Source organism: Onychomys torridus, chromosome 1, assembly GCF_903995425.1.
Source record: "Onychomys torridus chromosome 1, mOncTor1.1, whole genome shotgun sequence".
In the NCBI taxonomy this organism is placed as follows: domain Eukaryota; kingdom Metazoa; phylum Chordata; class Mammalia; order Rodentia; family Cricetidae; genus Onychomys; species Onychomys torridus.
The window spans coordinates 1,557,446-1,579,939 of record NC_050443.1 but is presented as its reverse complement, the minus strand read 5'-3'; the positions used below and the strand labels follow the sequence as shown (position 1 = coordinate 1,579,939).

Sequence of the window (22,494 nt, the reverse complement as noted above, 5' to 3'; positions counted from 1 at the left end):
CAATTCCATTCAGTATGACCAAGCCTACAGCTGAGAGATTTCTCCCCATAACCCAGATCTCTCTTAGCAAGGCATTGACAGTTCTGAAAGGCAGATCATGAGAAGTCACACTTGATCTCCCCTCTCCACCTTCCCGTGTATAATGTGTCACCAGGTCCTGTTGTTTCCTCCCACTAAATTTGTAAGTCTGTTAGTTAGCTTAATTGGTTTGTTTTGAGACAGATTCTCACTATGTGCCCATGTCTGGCCTGAAACTTACTCTGTAGAACAGCCTGGCACAACACACAGAGATATGCCTGCTGCCAAGTGTTAGGATTACATGCATGCACCCAGCTTCAAGTCTTTCTTCCTTTTTGCGTAAAAGTCTGCTAACTTCTTTCTAAGCTCCTTCCCTCCCCACTCATTTGTGCCTTCCCTCATGTCTATTGAGCTCTTCTATACCCTCTCACCCTTCCTGACACCATGGAGATTGTCTCTTGCCATCCAGAAGCACAAATATCATCCTTCTACTTAGAAGCTTTTATGTATGTTTTATCCCAGAGGCTTCACATGTTTCTCTGAACAGTTTCTTCTGGCCCCGTGCATTGCTTCTCTTCTTAATTTTAAAAAATTATTTTCAATTAAAATATAGTTACATCATTATTATCCACTCTCTATATTCCCTCGAACCCCTTCTGTATCCCTGCTTTCCATGATCACACTCAAATGCATGGCTTCTTTTTCTTTATTATTGTTACATACATTCAGATAAATATATAAATACAACTTGCTGTGTAGTGATTAGTCTTGCCTATATGTGCTTTTACTTCATATTGAACAACCAGTCAAGGGCCCCATCCCTGGGGAATACTAATTCTCACTCTCTTAGCAGTCATTAAATGCTTGTAGCTCCTCACAGAGGCATTGGAGCCCTGTGAGAGTTCCCTCAACCAAGCTGGGATGTCAACTGTTATTGTCATTGTTCAGGACATGTTTAGGCAGCCATATTGTTGAGGTATCGTCCAGTCATACCAGGAAGAAACACTCTCACAGTAGATTTCCTGGTCATCTGGCCTTTACAGTCTTTCTGTTCCCTCTTCTATAATGTTCCCTGAGACTTAGGTTTGGGGATGTGTTGCAGATTTATCCGTTGGGGATGGGCCCTCATTATCAGTTGTTTTCTGAATTTCAACCAGTTGAGGCTTGCTGTAATGGTCTCTGTGTGTTGTAAAAGGAAGCATCTTTGACGAGAGCTGAGAGCCACATTTACTAGTCAGGCTGGACTCTGGATGAACAAATCAGGCTAGGCCTGGAGGTGGGATGTGGCTCGGGCTCCATAGTTTGTTTTGACACAGAAACAGACCACTGTGTCTCTAGGAGCTGGTGACACCGAGCTACATCCTGATCCCCTGTCCTATCAGGCTGGCTTATTTCTAGGTTATTCAAGGCTCTTCAACATTCTTCCATTTTCTTTAGACACTCCAGCCCTGCACCCGCTCTGGGTTATCTAACAGGATGAATTTTAACTTAATTTTTAAAATAATAAAAATTGCAAGCCAGGCGGTGGTGGCTCACGCCTTTAATCCCAGCACTCAGGAGGCAGAGGCAGGTGGATCTCTGTGTGTTCGAGGCCAGCCTGGGCTACAGAGTGAATTCCAGAAAAGGCACAAAGCTACACAGAGAAACCCTGTCTCGAGAAAAAAATTGTGTGTCTTTACCATGTCTGACTTCATGTATTGAAATAAATAGACGTTGGAGAATGACCAAATCAAGCCAGTTTGCATATGATTCATCCTGACATTTCCCTTTTCAGACAGCCCTTAAATTCAGCGACTGACGGACAGGAAGCTTTGTATTAATCACTCTTGGCATATCCTCCAGTTGATCTCTTGAACTGCTTCTTCTTCTATAGCAGAGGGTCTGTGTCCTCTGAGTGGCATTCTACACAGTGTGTGTGTGTGTGTGTGTGTGTGTGTGTGTGTGTGTGTGTGTGTTATTTTTAACTTTTTTTTATTAAGAGATTTTCTATTCATTTTACATATCAGCCACAGATTCCCCTGTCCTCCCTCCTCCCACCCCCAGCCTTCCCCCCCAACCTCCCCCCACCCTGTTCCCATCTTCTCCAAGACAAGATCTCCCCTGGGGAATCAGCAGAGCCTGGTACATTCATTTGAGGCAGGTCCAATCCCCTCTTCCCTGCACCAAGGCTGAGCAAAGTGTCTCAGCATAGGCACTAGGTTCCAAAAAGCAGGCTCACGCACCAAGGACAGGTCCTGGTTCCACTGCCTGGGGGCCTCCTAAACAGTTCAAGCTGAACAACTGTTTCACTTATCCAGAGGGCCTAGTCGAGTTCCATGGGGGCTCCTCAGCTATTGGTTCACAGTTCATGTGTTTCTACTAGTTTGGCTAGTTGTCTCTATAATTTTACCAGTCATGGTCTCAATATCTCTTGCTCATATAATCCCTCCTCTCTCTCGTTGATGGGACTCCTGGAGCTCAGCCTGGAGCCTGGCCATGGATTTCTGCATCTGCTTCCATCAGTTATTGGATGAGAGTTCTATCATGACAATTAGGGTGTTCGGCCATCCAATCACCAGAGTAGGTCAGCTCAGCCACTGTCTAGACCATTGCCAGTAGTCTATGGTGGAGGTATCTTTGTGGATTTCTGGGGACCTCTCTAGCACTCTGCTTCTTCCTATTCCTATGGAGTCTTCATTTTTTATCATGGTCTCTCTTTCCTTGTTCTCCCACTCTGTCCCTGATCCAGCAAGGACCTCCCACTCTCCTAAGCTCTCTTTCCACCAACCCTTGTCCTCCATTACCCTCCCCTCACTTCCAGTTTGCTCATGTAGAGCTCATACATTTCTAGTTGCTGGGTGCTCCACAGTGTCTTATCAGTGTTTGATTCTCCGTGTCCCTGTCTGCTAGGTTCAGGGAGTTTACTCCTGTCTTTCGGGTCTCAGTGCACGTATCTTTCTCCTGTCGTCGCCGGGAGTACACCTCTGACCTCACCTGTACCTCAGGATCTCTGTGCTCACCCCTCGCTTTCTTTGCAGTCTTTTTCCTATGGCACCAGACAGTTATTATCTCAAATCAGTCTTCCCTCCCATAATTTCCCTTCAAATGGAAGAAACTGTGTTTCTTGTATAGGTGAAGCCAGGGAAACATTGAAGGCATCCCTAAAAGATGACTAAGATATTAAAAACGGCTGAAAGAATAAGTGAAGGAAAGAGTGAGGATTAGGAATGTTGGTCTAAGGGCACAAAATCTCATTTACACATGAATAAGAGCAGAAGGCCAATTGTGCATCATGGGTAGTAACCATGCATTTGCAAGCTTGGGAATTGATAAGGAGAGGATGGCAAATGATCAGTTGTATCCTCACAAAAAGGTAAGTTCACGTTTTAATCAACATTGATGAGCTTGATCCAGCAGTTCTACAATGTACACCAAGATATCTATCACTTTGAGCATTTTAAACTTATCTCTTGATGTAAGCATATATATCTGTGATTTTATGAGGGTGTTTCTACATCCAGACAGTTTGATGCAGGTGGGCATTGAAGGCCCCAATAAGAGGGCCTGGAAAAAAGGCTGAAATAAAGGTACAAAATTCAGAGGTTCTTGGCATGAACAAGAAGACAGCAGGCTCTGCAACAGACATGTCCAGCCTGGGATGTTCTGAGATTTCCTTGGACAGATCCTTGCTAGACCCAGCATGTGGTGAGGCTTAGGTTCCTTATTATCATGTGATGGGGATTCAAATGCACAAAGAAAGTGGCAATGTTATAAAGCTGCACTTCCATTATGTCTGGAGAACTCTAAATTTGGTAAGACTATAGAATGGTGTGCATAAATTGGTTTATGTGTGGAAATGTCCTCACTGTGTAACTGAGATCCCTACTCTGCTCTCTCCTAGGGTCTCTGTTGAGTCCTTTCATCTCAGCTGAACCAGGCCTCGTGATTCCCCAAGGGCATTCTGTAACCTTTGTGTGCTCAAACCCTGGTGGGCATGATACATTCCGCCTGGAGAAGGGAGGCCATGCAGTCATGGATAAGGAGAACACACAGCCCTCAATGACAGAGGTTAGATTCCAGCTTGGCCCAGTGAATGAAAGCACTTCTGGAGGCTATTCCTGTCTCTATTTAAAATGGGGCAACTGGTCCCCACGCAGTGAGACCCTGGAACTAATGGTAACCAGAGAAGATGTCACCCAGGCTCCTGACCCAGGTCCAACAGTGAACTCAGGTTTGTTCCCAGGTCCCTGGATTCTAACCCTAGCTGCTCTCCCCTGCCTCAACTTCCCCTGCTTTTTCTTAAACCCAAGGCTCTTTTCTCCCACCTTCCTCAGCACAGGTCCCCTCTGCCCTTAAACCCCAGATTCTAGGGCCTTAGTCTTACCAGACACCATGAATGACCTGGATGACATGACAGTCTAGGGGGTAGGGCACTGAGATGCTCCTGATTATTGGGTAGGAGCCCCAGCAGTGGTGGGGGTAGACTCCTCTCAAGGCTATGCATGTTTTTACACTGGGCATGGTGATTTATCCTGTCCTTCCACTGAGTCCAAGCCTGTGGTGACTGCAGGAATATATCTCCTCTGCTGTGGTCCCATGTCACTAGGCAGGTCATATGGTCCATGCAGGGCTGGTGGACAGTTGGACTATTCTTTTGGGTGTGCTTTCATATGGAATGTGGTCAGGTCCCAGAATGTCGTTGAGTCAGGGTACAGACTCCATTTCCATGCCTTTGAACATCTTCCTAGGAGCTTCTCAGTGCTTATTTTGTGAAGCCAAGCAGAGTTAGTGAGTGAAGAACAGAAGGACCACTATCCAACAGGAGGGTTTTAGGAGAGGCTCCGCCATGTTTCCTGTTTTCCCTGTCCAGTCATTTCAGGTCTCCCTCATGATCTGTGACTGAGTGATGTGCAAATCACCCCTTTTGGATCAATACTTAGGATGGAGAAGAAGTCTACATAGCTCTCCTTATAAGCTCTCAATCCTTTACCCTGCCTCGTTGCTGATGTTGTGGTTTATTAGGGTTTATATGTTGGGTTGATGTCCTGATAAGCCTTCTGCTTAGCTTTGGAGCCAGGCATTAGGATGTCATTGATATTATTTTTATTTATTTATTTATTTTGAGATGGAGTCTATGTAATCCCAGCTGTCCTGGAACTTGTTACATAAACCAGGCTGGATTCAAATTCACAGAGATTCTCCTGCCTTTGTCTCCTGAGTCCTGGGATTAAGGGCTATGCCACCATGCCCCAGTGACACTATTATTTTAAATATGGAGAAAATTAACGCTCTTGGTTAAGGATACCAAACTCTGAAGACTGGGACAGAAGTAGCCCAGAAACGTCATCCCAGAACTCAGTTTGCACAGCTCTATGCTGCCCTCTTGTGGTCTGAGCCTCATTACACACATTACTCTGCGGTGGAGCAGGTCTATCCTTGCCAGCGCAGGCTCTATGACAGCTAAAGGCACTTTTTCAGTGTCTACACCTGACAAAGATGGAAGGATCCCTGAGAGGAAAGAGCCACGGGGAGAGTGTGACCTGTGAAACTAGGTAGCTAGTCTGGCATGCTGCGGGATGTGGGATGCGTTTTTTTCACTCCTTGTGTCTCACGCCGTCGGGCTGTGCTGCTTGCTCCCTGGGTGGTGGTCCTGAGTCATCCGTGGACTCTGATCTAGGCTAACCTCCGAGTTTAGGCAGGCGGGATGGTGGACAGGGACACACAGAGTGGAAACAGAGGAGCACGGTGGTGCTTCGGCCAGAGCCCTTTTTTGTGCTGTTGTGGTGTCGTGGTGTGTTTCCCAGCTGAATGTACTGGATCACCATCCTGTTTTCGACTTTTTAAGTAAGTATTCTCTCATTTTAAATGCACCGGTCCAAAAGTGAGTCAAACTAGACACTCACTGTGGGGGGAGAGAAATGGCCCTGCCATTGTGGGCAGAATGGAGAGATAATTAGGATGTCACAGAAATACACTAAAATTTCAGATCTAAAGCTAAATTTATATTGAGTCATATAATTGACTCATAATTAAAATAAGCAATATTATTGATGTAACAATATAATGTATCTTTACACATGAATATAATGCATGTTATTCCATTCTAAATAGTATCACATGCTATTTCATATTTGCAATACATAGCTTAACAGATATCATTTATTCCTATAACACACACATAAGTACACATAATATATTAGGATAGTATTGTATAATTTATACATTTGAAAGATAATATATATAAGTTATTTACATATTAATTTATGTGATAGAAGTTAATATATTATTTTATTTCATACTTGCTTTTTTACTTTCTTGTGAAGAGATGTGTTGTGTACTGTGTGTTCTCATGTGTTGACACTCAGGTGGGTGCAGGCTTTCACACATGCATGTGTGTGTGTGTGTATAGGTCCATGATTGATGTTGAATGTCTTATTGGGGTGTTCTCCACCTTCCAATTGAGGTGCAATCTCTGACTGACCCCAGGGTTCACTGTTTCAGCTCGTCTGGCTAGCCAGATTGCTCAGGGGATTTCCTGCTGTGGGAATTTGGGTAGCTTCTCATACTACTTTCCCTTTTCTTTTCTTCAAAAAGGAAGGTTTTAACTTCTACATAGTAAAATTACAGATAACAAAACAATTATCAAACAAGAATTACAGTTACACTGTCTAGTCTATTTATAATATCTAGTCTATTTGTATTTGGCAAAATTAAAGAAGATATCCTATCTATCCTATATTTATGAGTCTAAGGTTTCATATCTAACTTATCTTTTATCATAATTAAGGAAAATTGTAACTATCCAGCTTCAACTACATTAAAGACCTCAGAAGGATATAATATTACCTGAGAAATGGGAGAAGGATGCAAGCAACTTTCTAGAGTCTTGTGACAGTAGACAGAGACAGCTAGCAGCCTGGACAGTCATCCAAAGTTCTTTTGTAAAGTTGGGGCATCTGTCTTCAGCCCACAGGTCTAGAGTCTCTCAGTCACTTTTCTCTGTGTCCTGTAAAAGGTCTGGCAGTTTCCTCTGTGAAGCAGGAACCTGAAGGACCATTTTACCAAGCAAAGTTCAGTGGTCATCTTTCTATGGGTCCTGCATGTCCAATTGATCAAGCAGTCCAGGCAAGAACAGTTTCTTGCCCAAATGGCTTTTTTTTTTTTTGTCAACGTGAAGATAAACTCCATATAGAGTGTCTTCAATGCCCATCCTCCTCTCTGAAATAAATTGGTGCTACCAGGAGCAGACATGTCTCATTGTCCAGAAAGTCTAAAATTTTAAAAAACATTTTAAATACCATATTCTGTAGGTCTTTGAAGTGTTTGAAGATTACTTATCTATCTGAAATATATCTATGTATACCTAGAAAACTTAACATGACTATAAGTTTGACTATCATAGAAGACTAATTGTTCCATTACAATTTAAATGAGTTGTATAAACACAATACCTTAAACAAGAATAAATATACACATACAGTATAACAAAATTAACTTTAAATTTGTATCAATAAACAAAAATCCATAGCAATGTAAAACATTTTTAAACACATTGCTCTTTAAAAGTAGGTTCAATAATCTACCCTTTCATCCTATTATATCTATATCATATATATCTATATCATATCCCCCTTTATTCTTTAGAAAGAGATTGCATTTACAGAAATATTGGTTTTTCTCTGTCCCACACCAGAGTCTCCTATGCACTGGGATTACTCAGTAATTACTCAGGCCAGGTGTCATGGTCATTTAACTTTGGCTATAGGTCTTGGGATCCAAATTCTAGTCTTCACTCTTACACACCAAAATCTTTACTCATTGATCCAGAGCACCTTAGCTGTACTTATTTACATTACAGATGAATATAAAGCCATGTGTCACTTAAGAATGGTCCTTTGTTCTGGGACACAATGCCCATAGGCCATGTGGTCATGTGGCTCCTGTGTTCTGAGAAGTGCATGGTTGGTAGCTCACTGTGTCATTATGTGAGCAAGATGTTATTTAAACCAGCTTGAAGGCAAAGTTCTTTGTACACCTGACCATTTGGCATATAGAGCAAGTGACTTCTAGACTGCAGTCCTGTACAAATGGTATCCTGAATGCTGCAGGCAACCAAAACTTAGGGGTAGGCACAATGCCACAAGGGCATAGAAACTTTTCAGCTCAGTTACAATCTTACCAATGGTCCATAGTTAATTATAACGTCATGATACAGCACATGTGACTCAATTTGCATATGTAATATATAATTATAACTATATCATGTGCATGCATATGACATGTATAATTAAGTTGCAATAAGATACATGAAAAGAATAGCAGGTAGAGCCTGGAGTTAGACTTGGGCAAGGTGTTGAGGGAAGAGCTTCCAAAGGGACATTGCCTGACTTTTTTTTTAAAGGGCATTGAAGATTCTGCCTCAGGAGCAAGGGAGGGGAGTGGCTACCATCCAGGAAAAGGGGACAAGTGGGCCCCACCTTGTATGGTTGCTTGTGAGGTGGAACAGTGAGTGCATGGGTGGAGAAGGGTGAATGTTATAGGAGAGGATGGGATGGGCACCAGATGCTGTCTGCAGGGCACCAGACAACAAGACAACATTGGGACTGAGTTCCTTCCTGTCAGGGGCTACCCTGAGGAACACATAGAGATGGGGATACTTGACATCAGTGGGAGCCCAAGTGGGTTTGTTGAGGGAGCACTGCTTCTTTTCTTGCTGGTTGTCAGTCTCTGCGAAGCTCTACGGAGTGTGGTGGACAATGCTGCCCTTCATGACTTCAATCATGAAGTCAGTGCTCTTATCTGTGGGAACCAGAGTGGATGCCATTAGCTACATATGACTGCTGAGTCATTAGATGACTCTGCCAGTGGCTAGTGTGTCCCAGGGCACAAAGAACATCAACACTCCTGATGGGTAACATGAGGATAATGTTGAAATGTTTCAAGGCTACTGTTGCACGTGAAATTTTACATACTCACACATTTGTGAACATCACACAGCGGATGTGTCCTATGCAGTGGGTACTCAAAAAAAAAAATGCCTGCTGCTGATAACCTGGTTACCATCTTTTCTAGACACATCTTGGCTGAAGACAAATGGCATTTATATTCTTGTTGGGGTCTCTGTGGTCTTCCTCCTTTGTCTTCTCCTCCTCCTTCTCTTCTGCTTCCATAGCCACCGTCAGAAAAAGCAGGGTAGGTATCTGTGGTGAGAGTTGGCTTCGGTGGGCTGTGGGGAGTATTGGGAACAAGACCTCCCTCCTAAATGTGGACTACTGACTATTCTTAGGGCTCCCAAACAGCAAGAGCCAGCAGCAGAGGCCACAAGAGAGGTGAGCTTTCTGGAATGACTCCTATACCCTTGCCCAGTCCTTTGCCTTCAATCAATCTCTAATGTTCATCTATCCTTCCCCCTTAGGCTCAGCCCAGCTCCTAATGGCCTTGAGAGGACACCAGGTAAGGAATGTGAGGAGCAAGGAAGGGTTACCCAGTCCACTGGGAAGCAAAAGGCAAGGAAAACATCAAGGATTTTGTAGGAAAACATTGTAGAGGGTTCTAGGTGGGGTGGGATATAATGTGGTCATAATTGTCTTTTAGTGTCCACCAAAGAGAACTTTTCCTGTGTCTTCTTTTTCACAGATATAGTCAGGGATGACAAGCTTCCTGAGGACAGAAGAACAGAAACCTGGGTAGGTCTTGTATTTGTCATCTAGTGCTAACTAAGAAAATGCCCCCAAATTTAGCAGCTTAGTAGCACGGCTTCAGTCTCTTGGGTAAGGAACCGTGGAGCAGAAGAATTCTAAAAGTATTGACTGCAGATGCTGTCACTCAGGCCTTGTTCAGAGTGACACGTTCTAGTGCTTACAGACAGGAGAGCTCTCCACAGCAGCTGGCTTTCCCCAGAGAGAGCGTCCAAGACAAGAGAGGGCAGAAACCACTTCTACCATATCTCTGAGTATTGTAATCCAACTCAAACACCATTGGAAGGAAACCAGAGGATAACATGACTGCAACCCATAGAGTCATTACAGGTAGCTTCCCACTCCTAAGCACCCCACCCCCACAACCCCCCTAACTCTCCTGGGCCTCTCTTTCAGACCCCTGCTGCAGGAGGCCTTCAGGAGGTGACATATGCCCAGCTGGACCATCACGCCCTCACACAGAGGACAGCTGGAGCTGTGACCCCACAGAGCACAGATACCATGACTGAGTCCAGCACCTATGCCGCCATCATCGGACGCTGAGCCTGGGCACATCTGGAGACATGCACAGTGGAAAAGCCCAAAGCAGCCATTCAAGGGCTCCTTTTCGGATCACCTTGGTGTGGAAAGCTAACCAGCCAGTTCTGCTCAAGGCAGAAACTGGACCCTGGAGGCCCCTGTTCCCTATCTAGGAGTTGCATTGTGTAGGTGGTAGTATCAGTCCTTGGAAAGACCATGTTGCAGTAAGCTTCCGAGCCCAAGTTGCAATCACCTGGTTGTGTCCAGAGACACAGTTAGAGCCCCTTAGCTGTTTCTACAGACCCTTCCACAGCCCAGATTCTTTAATGAACAGCACTGGAATTATCCAGTGGCCTCTACACCCCAACTTGTGTAATAAGCCAAGTGAAACCCTAAAGGCTTCCTCGGATCCCCCTGCCGACTCTGACTGGGTTGTACTCATGCAGCTGGAAGCTAAGCCGCTTCTCTGCATCAGGCCTCATGGCATGTATCATGGGGATTTTTGAAGATGGAGCATCTGCAACCTGTGTGGATCTTGGACACACAGCCTGTAAGGACCCAAATTCTGTCTTTATAGCTGTCCAGAGATGAGTGGAGAAATGAGGGTGACACAGGATGCCTATGATTCCCTTTTCTTTAAATATATGTGTAGTTGAACAAGCTGAGCATACTCAAGTGTGTACCATCAGGTTTGGTGTGCTGTTGTGTGTGTAGCCAGCGGCACAGACCGTCAGCACAGCTGCCACCTCCCCCTGGATGCCCTCAACATGTTCACTGATGATTGAACTTGGGTCGGTGTTTGTTACTGGAGTGTGTTGATCAAGGGATGGAAGAGGAAGGAGGAGTCAATGGGGAGGGGAGGCTGAGAGTGGGCAGAGCTGTTCTACCTGCACACACACACACACACACACACACACACACACACACAGTCACACAGACAGACTCACACATGCAAATATGCACACACACACACACAGACTCACACATGCCAATATACACACACGGACACACACACACACACACACACACACACACAAGTGTATTCATGCACATGGAGCAGGAGAACACTGATCACCATGAGGTGCTATTTGTCAGTGTCTCTGCCTGCACACAGGGTCAGGCGCAATGGTCCCATACCCATGCGCATGCGCATACTGTCAGCACTAATTAGATTCAGAAAGCTTTAACAAGAACAACGACAACAGTAAAGAATTAAAAAGAGGACACAGCAGGACGCAGTGGCACACATCTTCACTCTTGGTGCTTTGGGGGTCAGAGGCAGGCAGATCTTTGTGAGTTTTCAGCCACCCTGGTCTACATAGTGTGTTTCAGTCTAGCCGGGGCCACATGATGAGACACTGTCTCAAAACAAAAGCCCACTCTCCCCTCACCCCTGCAAAAGACATGAAGTCTGGATGAGATCAACCATAAGATGGTAGAGCCCCGGGGAGTTTGAGAGAGCTATTGGAGAGGTGGATAAGACATCTGTGAAAATTTCAAAATAAATTAAAATACTAATTAAAAAAGAAAGATACTCACACGAACTTACAGAGACCGAAGCAGTGTGCACAGGGAGGGCCTGCAGAGGTTTGTACCAGGTCCTCTGCATATTTATTATGGCTTTCAGCTTAGTGTTTTTATCAGTCTCCTGAGTGTGTGAATGAGTGGGTCTTTGATTCTTGTGCCTTCTTTTGGGCTCGTTTCCTTCTGTTGGTTTCGCTTGTCCAGTCTACATGCGATTTTCTTGTTTTATATTATATTTTATTTTGTTAAAATAAAAAACAACCCACATTCAGAGGGCCTAGTTCGGTCCCATGCAGGTTCCCCAGCTGTCAGTCCAGAGTCTATGAGCTTCCACTAGCAAGGGTCAGTTATCTATAGGGTTTCCCCCACCATGATCTTGAGCCCCCCTTGCTCATATGATCCCTCCTCTCTCTCTTCAGCTGTTCTCCAGGAACTGGGTCTGGTGCTTGGCTGTGGATCACTGCATCTGCTTCCATCAGTTACTGAATGTAGGTTCTATGATGACAATTAGGGTAGTCACCAATCTGATTACAGAGGAAGGCCAGTTCAGGCACCCTCTCCACTGTTGCTAGGAGTCTTGGCTGGGGCCATCCTTGTGGAATCTTGACAATTTCCCTAGTACCAGATTTCTCTCTTGCCCATAATGAATAAGATATCTCATTATTGCTCTCCCTCTCCATGCCCCCCCCCCATCGGCCATCTTAATCTCTCTCATGTTCTTCATCACATCCCCTCTGTTTGTGGGACCAGGACTTAACACCAGGTGCTGGCTTCTCTCTCTCTCTCTCTCTCTCTCTCTCTCTCTCTCTCTCTCTCTCTCTCTTTGTTTTTTTTGAGACAGGGTTTCTCTGTGCAGCTTTGCGCCTTTCCTGGAACTCACTTGGTAGCCCAGGCTGGCCTCAAATTCACAGAGATCCGCCTGGCTCTGCCTCCCGAGTGCTGGGATTAAAGGTGTGCGCCACCACTGCCTGGCATGAACTGGCTTTTTGGAGCCCATCCGCTATGGTAGGATACCTTGCTCAGCCTTGATGCAGCAGGGAGAGGCTGGGCTCTGCCTCAATTTGGTATGCCAGACTTGGTTGACTACCCAAGGGAGGCCTTACCCCCTCTGAGGAGTGGATGGAGATGGGGGGACAGGAGAAGGGGAGGGAGGGGGATTGGGGATGGTGTGTGAAACGGAAATAAATAAATAAATAAATAAATAAATAAATAAATAAATAAATAAAACAAACGAAAAGGCAGAGTAAAAATTTCAGAAGACCACTAGGGGGTGAGAGTATCTCATCTTGATGGTGCATCTTCAAACACTCTGGGCTGCAAGAACACAAAAGACGCAAACAACAACAAAAATAAGCCGATTTCAGTGTGCTTGTGTTAAAACAAACATCCTTCCCCAAAAAGAGCCCAATAAGAAGAAATCCTCTCTTGAAGGGAAAATTGGAGAGTGTCACTTTGGCAGGATCCAGAGAGGTGGAAATACTAACACACACACATAAAATCATCATAATCTGAGCTGGGGAGACTGCTCAGAGGTTAAGAGAACCAGCTGCTCTTGTAGAGGACCTGAGTTTGATTCTTAGCACCCACATGGTGCCTCAGAACCATCTCTAAGTCCAATTCCATGGGATTTGATACCATTTCCTGATTTTTTTTTGCAGGCACCTAGTATGCATACATGCAGGCAAAACACTCTCACATAAAATAAAGCGAATAAACCTAATACATAATTAAAAGTAAATATCACAATGTACTGTGCTTCATAAATGAAGAAATAAGAAAATAAATATCAATAAAAGAAAACATAATTAAAAGAACAGGAAAGAGACTAGAATACTAGTCATGTATGTGAAGAAACATAGTTTGAAAATGCAGGTGTGATGGTCCACGCCTTTAATCCCAGCGCTTGGGAAACAGAGGCAAGTGGATCTCCGTGAGTTCAAAGCCAGCCTTACCTGCATAGTGAGTTCCAGGAAAGCCAAGCCTACATAGAGGGAGACTTCTCGAGATAATAATTAAATGAACAAACAAATACATATCTCATCCATTAGGCCATAATCTTCTGTGTCATCCCCACACTGCACAGCCCTCTCCCCTGCTGTGTGAACGCAAGGGATCATGGTATGAGCAGGTCACTAAAGAAGGCAGATCTTAGGGTCCCCAGCTGCAGGGTTTCAGGGGGTCCCAAACCAGACAAGCTATGTTTCTTTGCTGGGAGCCTCTGTTCAGTCTCAGAGGTAGGTGCCCAGCTCTAAAGACTTTCATCTATACTAAGTTACTGCTTTTCTTGCTCTCACATTCCCTTTCTCTAGGTAGCTGCTTTCCAACCCTGCTTCTGTATCTCCGTGTACTTCTGTGATATCTGCCTGCCTCACCACCTTCACCTCCTCTCTGTGTCTCTGTCTACTTGTCATTAATTTTCAATGTGATCCTCGTGGGTTCTTCCAAAGTCATGTGGGCAGAGGTGTCCAGGTGTCAGAGTTGCTCTTAGCAAGAGACAACAACATGGACAGAGAGGATTGGTGGAGTCCCAGCTCCCGCCAGAGCACAAATGCTGAGTAGAACCATCTCTCATTCACTGTGGCCAGTGAAAGCAAGTAGCAGGGCTGCTGGGGAAGGCAAGAGAGAAATTACACATGAGGAGAAAAGGTTCCTTTTTGAGGGAGGAAAGGAGGAAAGGAGGTAAGAAAGAAGGGGAGGAGGAGGAAAGGGGAAGGGAGTAAGGAGCAAGGATCATACATAATGCAGCAGAGAAAAACAATGACAGTATGAGGTTTGCAGGCAAATGGATGGATCTAGAAAAAATCATCCTGAGTGAGGTAAGCCAGACCCAGAAGGACAAACATGATATGTACTCACTCATAAGTGGATTCTAGATAGAAAGCAAAGAACAATCAGACTGCAACCCACAGAACCATAAGGCTGTATATATGGCATGGGGGACCCTAGGATGACTGTTGCTTATGATAAGATTTGGTTTTACTCAATTACTGAGCACCCCTCAATGAAACATTACACTATTAAGGTAAGAATTTATACTGTATCAAGCTGATAATAGAAAAAGAAATAAATTAATTAATCTAAAAAATAAAAAATAAGAGAAAAATTTGAACTGTTAAAGAAAACGGAAAAAAAAAAAGATTAAAACAAACTTCATCTCACTTATCCAGAGGGTCTGATCCAGTTGGGGCTCCACAGCTTTTGGTTCATAATTCATGTGTTTCTATTAGTTTGGCTATTTGTCCCTGTGCTTTTTCCAGTCTTGGTCTCAACAACTCATGCTCTTACAATCCCTCCTGCTTCTTGACAATTGGACTCCTGGAGCTCCACCTGGGGCCTGGCCGAGGATCTCTGCATCCACTTCCATCAGTTATTGGATGAGAATTCCAGCACAACAGTTAGGGTGTTTGGCCATCCGATCACCAGACTACGTCGGTTCAGGCTTTCTCTCGACCATTGCCAGTAGTCTACAGTGGAGGTATCTTTGTGGATTTTTGGGGACCTCTCTAGCACTTTGCTTCTTGAATAGCTTGAACTGTTTGGGAAGCACCCAGGCAGTGGGACCCAGACCTGTCCTTAGTACATGAGCTGGCTGTTTGGAACCCTGGGCTTACACAGGGACACTTTGCTCAGCCTGGAAGGAGGGGACAGGACCTGCCTGTACTGAGTCCACCAGGTTTAAATGAATCCCCAGGGGAGTCTTGGCCCTGGAGGAGATGGGAATGGGGGAGGGCTGGGGGGAAGGCGGGATCGAGGTTGGGAGTGAGGAGGATAGGGGAACCCATGGCTGATTTGTAAAATTAAATTAAATAAAAAAAAAAAACCCAACAACTTTGTTTTGGCCTTTTCTTCTCTAATCTCTAGCCACTTGACAGACACAGGCAGTCTCCAAGTCGAGAGAGGGAGGACGTTCCTCTTGCTCTTGTTAGAGTGCCCTCTACAGGTGATGCTAGGGTAGAGCACCTTGTCGGAGTGAAAGGCAGGGGAGAAATGCGTTCACCTGAAGCCCCACTTCCCAATTCCCTGGAGGCATGTAGGGGAGGCTCTCCAGAGAGCATCACTGGGCTCCTTGAATGAGAAATGCCATCTGTCTACAGGCAGATGCAGATGCTCACAGACTCCTGTACCACTGGGACGAAGTGAAGGTTCACCCATTGAGAAGTATCTCCAGGTTTGAGGAAAATGAGAAAACAGGGACAACAGACCACTGGACAGAGACCAATGGAAGAAGACCTCATATCTTCATGACAACCCTGAGACCTCAGGCATCCTGGACATGAGGACCATGGAGAGAAAGCAGAGAAGGTTGATGGGTTACTCAAAATGGTTGGGGATGAAGCTACAAGGTCACCCTGCTGTACACATTGAGCTCTTGTTCTGTTTTATAAATGGGTCACAGGAGGCCCAGCATGGTCCTGGATAAGAAGCCACCACTGCATCAGATCTATCTGGGTGTTTTTAAATTGGACAGTCCAAAAAGCTCTTCCCATCAGCACATGCTCAGTAGAGTCTCAGTGCATTTGGGTCTCTAGACAATGGCACCCAGCTGGTAATAAGGATAGCTGATAGTCACTGTGGTGATGTTTTGCTCATGCTCTAACAAATAAAGCTTGCCTGAAGATCAAAGGGCAGAGCTAGCCACTAGTTAATCAGAGGGGCCAGGTAGTGATGGCACCCACCTTTAATCCCAGCACTTGGGAGGAGGAAGGAGGAAGATCAGGAGTTCAAGGCCACCCTGGGATACATGTGATTGTAAAAGAGAAACAGAACCAGGTGGTGGTGGTGGCGGCTTACAGCTTTAATCCAAGCACTAAGGAGGTCAAGAAGGAATATAAGTTGGGTAGAGTTAGGAGCTCAACCCATTCAGTCTGAGGATTCCTAGAGGTAAGAAGTCTTTCTAGTGGCTGGCTGCCCTGCTACTCTTATCTTTCAGCTTTCTGATATCTAACTCTTTATTTTATTAAAACCAATTAGAATTTGTGCTGCAGGTCACAGCCTCTATCTTTATAAATAAGTGGGAATTATGGAGGGCCAGGTAACTGACCCAGGGGGAACTCACCTTAGAGAACAGAATGTAAACCAGGAATGAGTTCTTCATGTGTCTAATACCCCTGTGATATGCAAATGTTTAGATAAAAGAATACATTTAGGGGCTGGAGAGCTGGCCCAGTGGACCCATGTTCAATTCCCAGCACCCACATGGCAGCTCGCAACTGTCTGTAATTCTAGTTCCAGGGGATTTGACACCTTCACACCAATGCATATAAAATAAAGTTTAAAAAAAAAAGAAAAAAAGAACACATTTACTTGTCATATATTAATTATACAAATAATGGATTCTGTTATGACACTTTCATCCACATACATAACACACTTTTATCATATTCACCCCACTGCTCTCATTACTCCCCCATCCATCCATTTCTCCCTAATAATACAAATGCTTTTTTATTACCTTTTTCCTTGATTACACAAGTGATCAAAATCATGTGGTACTTGTCTTTCTGGTGTCTTGTACTTAACATGATAGGTATGATAATATAATAAGTCATAAATAAAATGTTTAGTTTTCTCTTTGCATGATAGAGAGAAAAATGTGTCACATGAGAAACATGAGATTTTTTTAGAGTTTAGACAGGAAGGTTTTGTCCCTATTCTTTCCCTCTTAGGTTACTAGTATCCATTCATCCACCTACTCACTAATCAATTCATCCACCCACATATCCATCCATCCATCCAAACCTCCATGCATCAATCATCTTCCATTCATCCATCTTCATATCTCTCAATCCAGCTATCCATGCAAACACCCTCATATCTATCCATCAACATGCACATTCATACATACATACATACATCATTATTTACCTATCCATTCATCACTCCTCTCTCCAATGATTCATCACTCATTCATCATCAATCCTTTTTTATTTTACCCTCATCAACATATCAAGATAGTTTTGATTATTTATGTAACAATGCATCACTTATATATCCAGCTACAAGTCAGCAGCATATAAGTTTAATACAGACATTGCTTCAGCCTACTTGTGCAATACATCAACACAGAAAACCAAGAGTTTCTGTAACTCATTTGGGGAAGTTCAGATGGGATCCAGAACTCAGCACCTTCCTTCCTGTGGTATATATAGCTCTGTAAGTCTACTCTGCCTGGCTGAAGACTCTGTTCTCTTACCACAGAGCAGACACAGAGGGCTGAGACACTGGACCATGTTTCCGTTGCATTCCATCTCTATCCTGGTCCTCAGTGAGTATGTAAATGAAGAGAGATTAGGGAAACAGGAAGAGTGGGAGACATAGGTCTAAGATCCCATTCACTTTCTAGCCCAGGAGTGCCAAATATCTGAGAGGCTTTCAGTCCCACAGGCACCTACCAGCCTATTGTCCTAAGCCAAACATGAGGACACCTAAGATCTCCAGTGTATCATAAAAATTGGGGCAGAGTGGGTACAAAGGGGTTGACAGTGAGGTCCCTTGGGCCTTGTTAAGATCCTACTTCAGAGGAGGAGACTGCCTGATTGAGAGGCAACACTGACTAGAGAGTTTGGAGGTTTCATGTCACCCTTATTCACTGACCCATGACCCCAGCTGAGGGAACTTGAGCAGTGAATGTTTTTCTCACTGGGATTTCTCTTTCAGTGATCTGCCTGGGCCAGCCGACCCACATGCAGGATGGTGAGTCATATCTGTGGCATTCTAACCCCCTCCCCCATCAATAACCTAACTAGATGGGAGTCATGTGGATTTGAGGAAGGATTGTAACCCACTTTAAGCCATACGACTATCACACTTTAATCTTCTCATCCAACATCCTCTAAACGTTGCAGGTTTCCTATTCTGATTTTTTTTCATATCTGATTTTTTCATCTTGGTCTTCGGTATCATGTAAGATAATGAAAAGTCTTCTTTGATTTGCTCTGATGTTCACCATCATTTATTAAAAACCAGAATCTGGCTAACTTGGCTATAAGCATTCTCTTCTTTGCCCACCTCCCTTGCCAGTTACCTTCCTTCTAAAGCCAAAGCTTCAACAGTGGTCTTGCAATAGCGCCAGCAGGTCCCCAGAGATGGAGCTTTCTTCCTCGTCTGTTTTTGTGGCCACTCACCTTGAAATCCTCTTTTCATGTACAATGTCACTGCTGCTCCAACCATCCCATGTATTTGCATAGTTTATAGATAGCAAAGACTGTTTTGAAGGTCTCTCCCAGCAAGGCTCCATCTCTTTAGCATAAAGAGGATCATGCAGCTGCACAGTGTGACTCTGGGCTTCTCAAATATCACTACCGATCTCATGAAACACCACCTAAGCAGTGCTGTTCTGCAAATGGGAAGTGGAGCATAGATGTGGTGAAGGATGTGGGTCTTGGGTTGTTTCCTTCCCACTCTTTACATGAAAAGAGAAAAAATGTCCCCATCCTGTACACAGAATCCTACTCTGCTTCCTCCTAGAGTATCTACCCAGACCCTACATTTTTGCTGAACCAGGCAATGTGCTACCTAGAGGGATACCAGTGGTCATCATGTGCAAGAGCCCTGTTGTGTTTGATCGGTTCCGCCTGGAGAAGGAAAATTTCAGGATCATAGATGTGATGAACTCCTCTTCTTCTAAGACAGAAGCCAGGTTCTACCTTGGTAGAGTGAGTAAAGACACCGCTGGACTCTATAGATGTCTCTATGAGGTAAAGAACACCTGGTCCCCACGCAGTGAGACCCTGGTTCTGGAGGGCATTCATGAGGACATCACCCAGGCCTCTGCTACAATCACACAAGTTACCCCAGGTTTGTTCCCAGGCTTCTGAAGCTCTGTCTTTACTCATCATCTTGATTGTCTACATTCAGTTCTATCCTGGACTGAGTACACACTAATTTTTCTGGCTGGTTAGGGACTGGAGTTCAGACATAGTAAGGGAACTGACTCTCCTCAGTGGAATGCTTTACTCTTTACTGGCATGGTACCATCCATGTTATATGTGCTTTCTGGTGTGGCCTCTTTCCACTGAGCATGTCACATGGTCCAGAGATGGCCTTTGAGCAGAACTGGATAATACTTTGAATCTTAGGTCCTTTCCCTATATGTGGTGAGCTCCAAAGGTCTGGCCTTCATCAGGAAAAGATGGGGTCATTCTTGGTTTAAAAATCTTTTCCCCAGTTATCTTCAACTGCTGTGACTCAACTATCCTGTGAGTTTAGGGATGACCCCATCACTGTGAGGTATCCATCAAGTTTATCCAGGAGCACTGACATAACCCTAATATCTAGGTGAGACAGTGGCTCTCAAGGTAAGGCCATCATCAAGTGCTCCTGACTCTGTGTCTAGCAAAGGAAGTTCCCTCATCCATGGGTGTCCTTAGAAAAAGGCTGGCTAGGTTGTGGAAGTGTTTCCAAATGGGAAGAGAAAGTATTTTATCCATATGCTAAGGGTCTTTCCAGTTATGGGTTCTGGATGGGTCATCTGTAATTTAAAGTGCCCAGAAAGGGGACAGATGGGAGTAGAGGGACCATCGTAGGTGGAAATAGGAAGAACTTGACTTTTTGCTATTATTTTTCCTCTTTACTAAGCCCAGGGTTTTTCAGAGTTTTGTATCTATGTGTTTATGTATCTGTATTTATTTCTAGCAGATAAATAAATAAAATTTTAAAATATGATCAATGCAGTGAAGACTATGAAGATATAAATAAATGTCATATGTGTTCTTCAGGGAAATAGATATCAACATCACAGACCCTTTAGAGGATCCTGCCTCAGAGCAGGAAAGTGTCTCCAGACAAGGGAGAGGCCAGGCTGACCCCCATTACACCCCTTATTGTCAGACTAATATTACTAACTCTGCCTCTGTGTCCATGTGATAAGTTCGGTGGTGTCCACTCTGGATGGGCTTGTTCCCTACTCTGGGTAGATTCCAATCTTACTTTATCCCTCTAACATTATTAATACTATTCAAATTTAGTTTAAGGTGAGAGCAGATGTAAGGAAAAGGAGGTCAAGGGTGGGGAGGAAAAGGAGAGTAATGTTAAGTTCAAATTCTCACCTCAATATTTTATGTATAACTACCATTTCTAACATACTTACTGTAGTGCCTGACCGTTATCAGTACAGAAAGTCAGTATAAAGGGATGCAGTGAGTATGTAATCCCCCACGAGACCCATCCAGCCCTTGGGACCTTGATCCTCCTCACTGTACACTCAGTGCTTGACACAGTATAGATGGAGAGGCTATACCAAGGGAAAGGCTAAAAAGACTCATACTTCTTGACTCAGGGATGAAAGACAGTCTTCCTAATGTCATCCATATTAACGATACCAAGCAAGACTTCAGACATGAGATAGAAGATGGAAGACCTGTAGTGAACAGAGACAAAGTGGTGGATGAACAGAGAAGAGACACCAGGGACCATGACATTTCCAAGCTCTTCCTCTATATCCAGTCCTGGATATATCCAGGGACCTGGATACAGGGCATAGCAATGACCATCCAAAGCATCCCAGCTACCACCTTTACTAATCAGTTTTCACAGAGCCCTGCAGTCTCACTGTGTTTTTAAAAAGACACCAGGGAAGTTTATCCTCAATTTACTCTTTGGACATTTGAGGCACACAAAGGGGTAACTTTGCCTTCCAACTCATAGCTGAGTCTAACCCTTTGCGTGTGGAAATTTTCCATTTGGATCTGCCCCTGGGACCCATTTCTCACTGTGTGAGAGAGCCTGGGTATGCACCCAGTGATCTAAGGGTGCTGGGATGAGTACAATCAGAACCAAGGTGAGAAGTACAGGGGTATCACAAATGATGGGAGCCAGGCAAAGGACTCAAGATGCCAGCATCAGCCCAAAGGGAAGGAGAAGTTTCACACTTTTTCATCCCTTTCTTTTGAGTCCTGGCAGACACCATAAGATTGACTATTTTTTATTTTTATTTTTATTTTTTTACAATCAACTTTCTGCAACAAGTAAGTGACATCTATGATGATGGCTTCTAACTGCGAAGTACATAAGTAACTCTTGTTTCAGGATTCCTAGGCTAGGTCCTGTTCACCAGAGAATGACCACTCACTGTTGTCTTTTCCCTTTCAGGCTTCACCCTCCAGAGTTACAAGGTGTGGAATGGTGTCCGCATGGCCCTGGCTGGGGTAGTCTTGCTGGTCCTGGGGGCAATCATTGGAGAAGCTTGGTACAAGCAAAAGTCCACAGACAGCTCCAGAACCCCAGAAGGACACAACCAAGGGGACTAAGTTTCATCTTGGTGTCCAAGAAGACCAAGAGCTCATATTGGCCTATGAGTTCCATGGGTCTAGACTGTTGCCAGAGAATATTCTATATTTAGAGTCAGAAATTTGTCTTGATAATTTGCTTAAACATGTGATTTCACAGTCAGGAGCCCCCTGCACCCTCTTCCTTGGTCTTTCTTGCCTTCTGACTCTTTTCCATCCATTAACTTCCAGCCTATGTTGGTCCTTAATGTAAAGTGAGTTTCATGTATATATTCATGGATTTTACTTTTTAAAAACTGTGTGCTTGACTCCTCCATTGCTGGTTTGAGTGAAAACTTGTACAACCACTTTGGAAATTAATATGGCAATGTCTCAGAAAATTGTGAATCAATCTACTTCAGGACAGACACAGCTATACCACTCTTGGGCAAATACCCAAAGTACGCTCAATCATACCACAAGGACACTTGCTCGAATATGTTCATAGAAGCTTTATTTGTAATCCTAGAATCTGCAAACAATCTAGTTGC

General features: G+C 44.2%; 2 protein-coding genes across 6 annotated transcripts in view; both read left to right on the top strand.

Annotated features, from left to right (window-relative positions):
- Positions 1-11,053, top strand: part of LOC118569662 (leukocyte-associated immunoglobulin-like receptor 1) — a 74,343-nt gene extending 63,290 nt beyond the window's left edge. For all 4 annotated transcript variants that reach the window (XM_036167797.1, XM_036167788.1, XM_036167806.1 and 1 more), the window contains 6 exons: positions 3,899-4,228; positions 9,070-9,189; positions 9,284-9,326; positions 9,413-9,450; positions 9,634-9,683; positions 10,092-11,053. In XM_036167797.1, the coding sequence (XP_036023690.1) occupies positions 3,899-4,228; positions 9,070-9,189; positions 9,284-9,326; positions 9,413-9,450; positions 9,634-9,683; positions 10,092-10,238 (728 nt within the window). In that variant the 3' untranslated portion in view covers positions 10,239-11,053. The remainder of the gene's footprint in view (positions 1-3,898; positions 4,229-9,069; positions 9,190-9,283; positions 9,327-9,412; positions 9,451-9,633; positions 9,684-10,091) is intronic.
- A 4,933-nt stretch (positions 11,054-15,986) lies between these two features.
- On the top strand, positions 15,987-22,257 carry LOC118574448 (leukocyte-associated immunoglobulin-like receptor 2). 2 transcript variants are annotated; one of them, XM_036175367.1, is made up of 4 exons: positions 15,987-16,040; positions 18,396-18,431; positions 19,206-19,535; positions 21,828-22,257. In XM_036175367.1, exons 2-4 carry the CDS (start codon positions 18,422-18,424, stop codon positions 21,983-21,985), a joined length of 498 nt encoding a protein of 165 aa, XP_036031260.1. In that variant the 5' UTR covers positions 15,987-16,040; positions 18,396-18,421; the 3' UTR covers positions 21,986-22,257. The 2 variants fall into 2 exon arrangements, with proteins under 2 accessions (XP_036031260.1, XP_036031253.1); XM_036175360.1 differs by lacking the exon at positions 15,987-16,040 and adding an exon at positions 17,928-18,003.
- Positions 22,258-22,494: the final 237 nt, after the last annotated feature.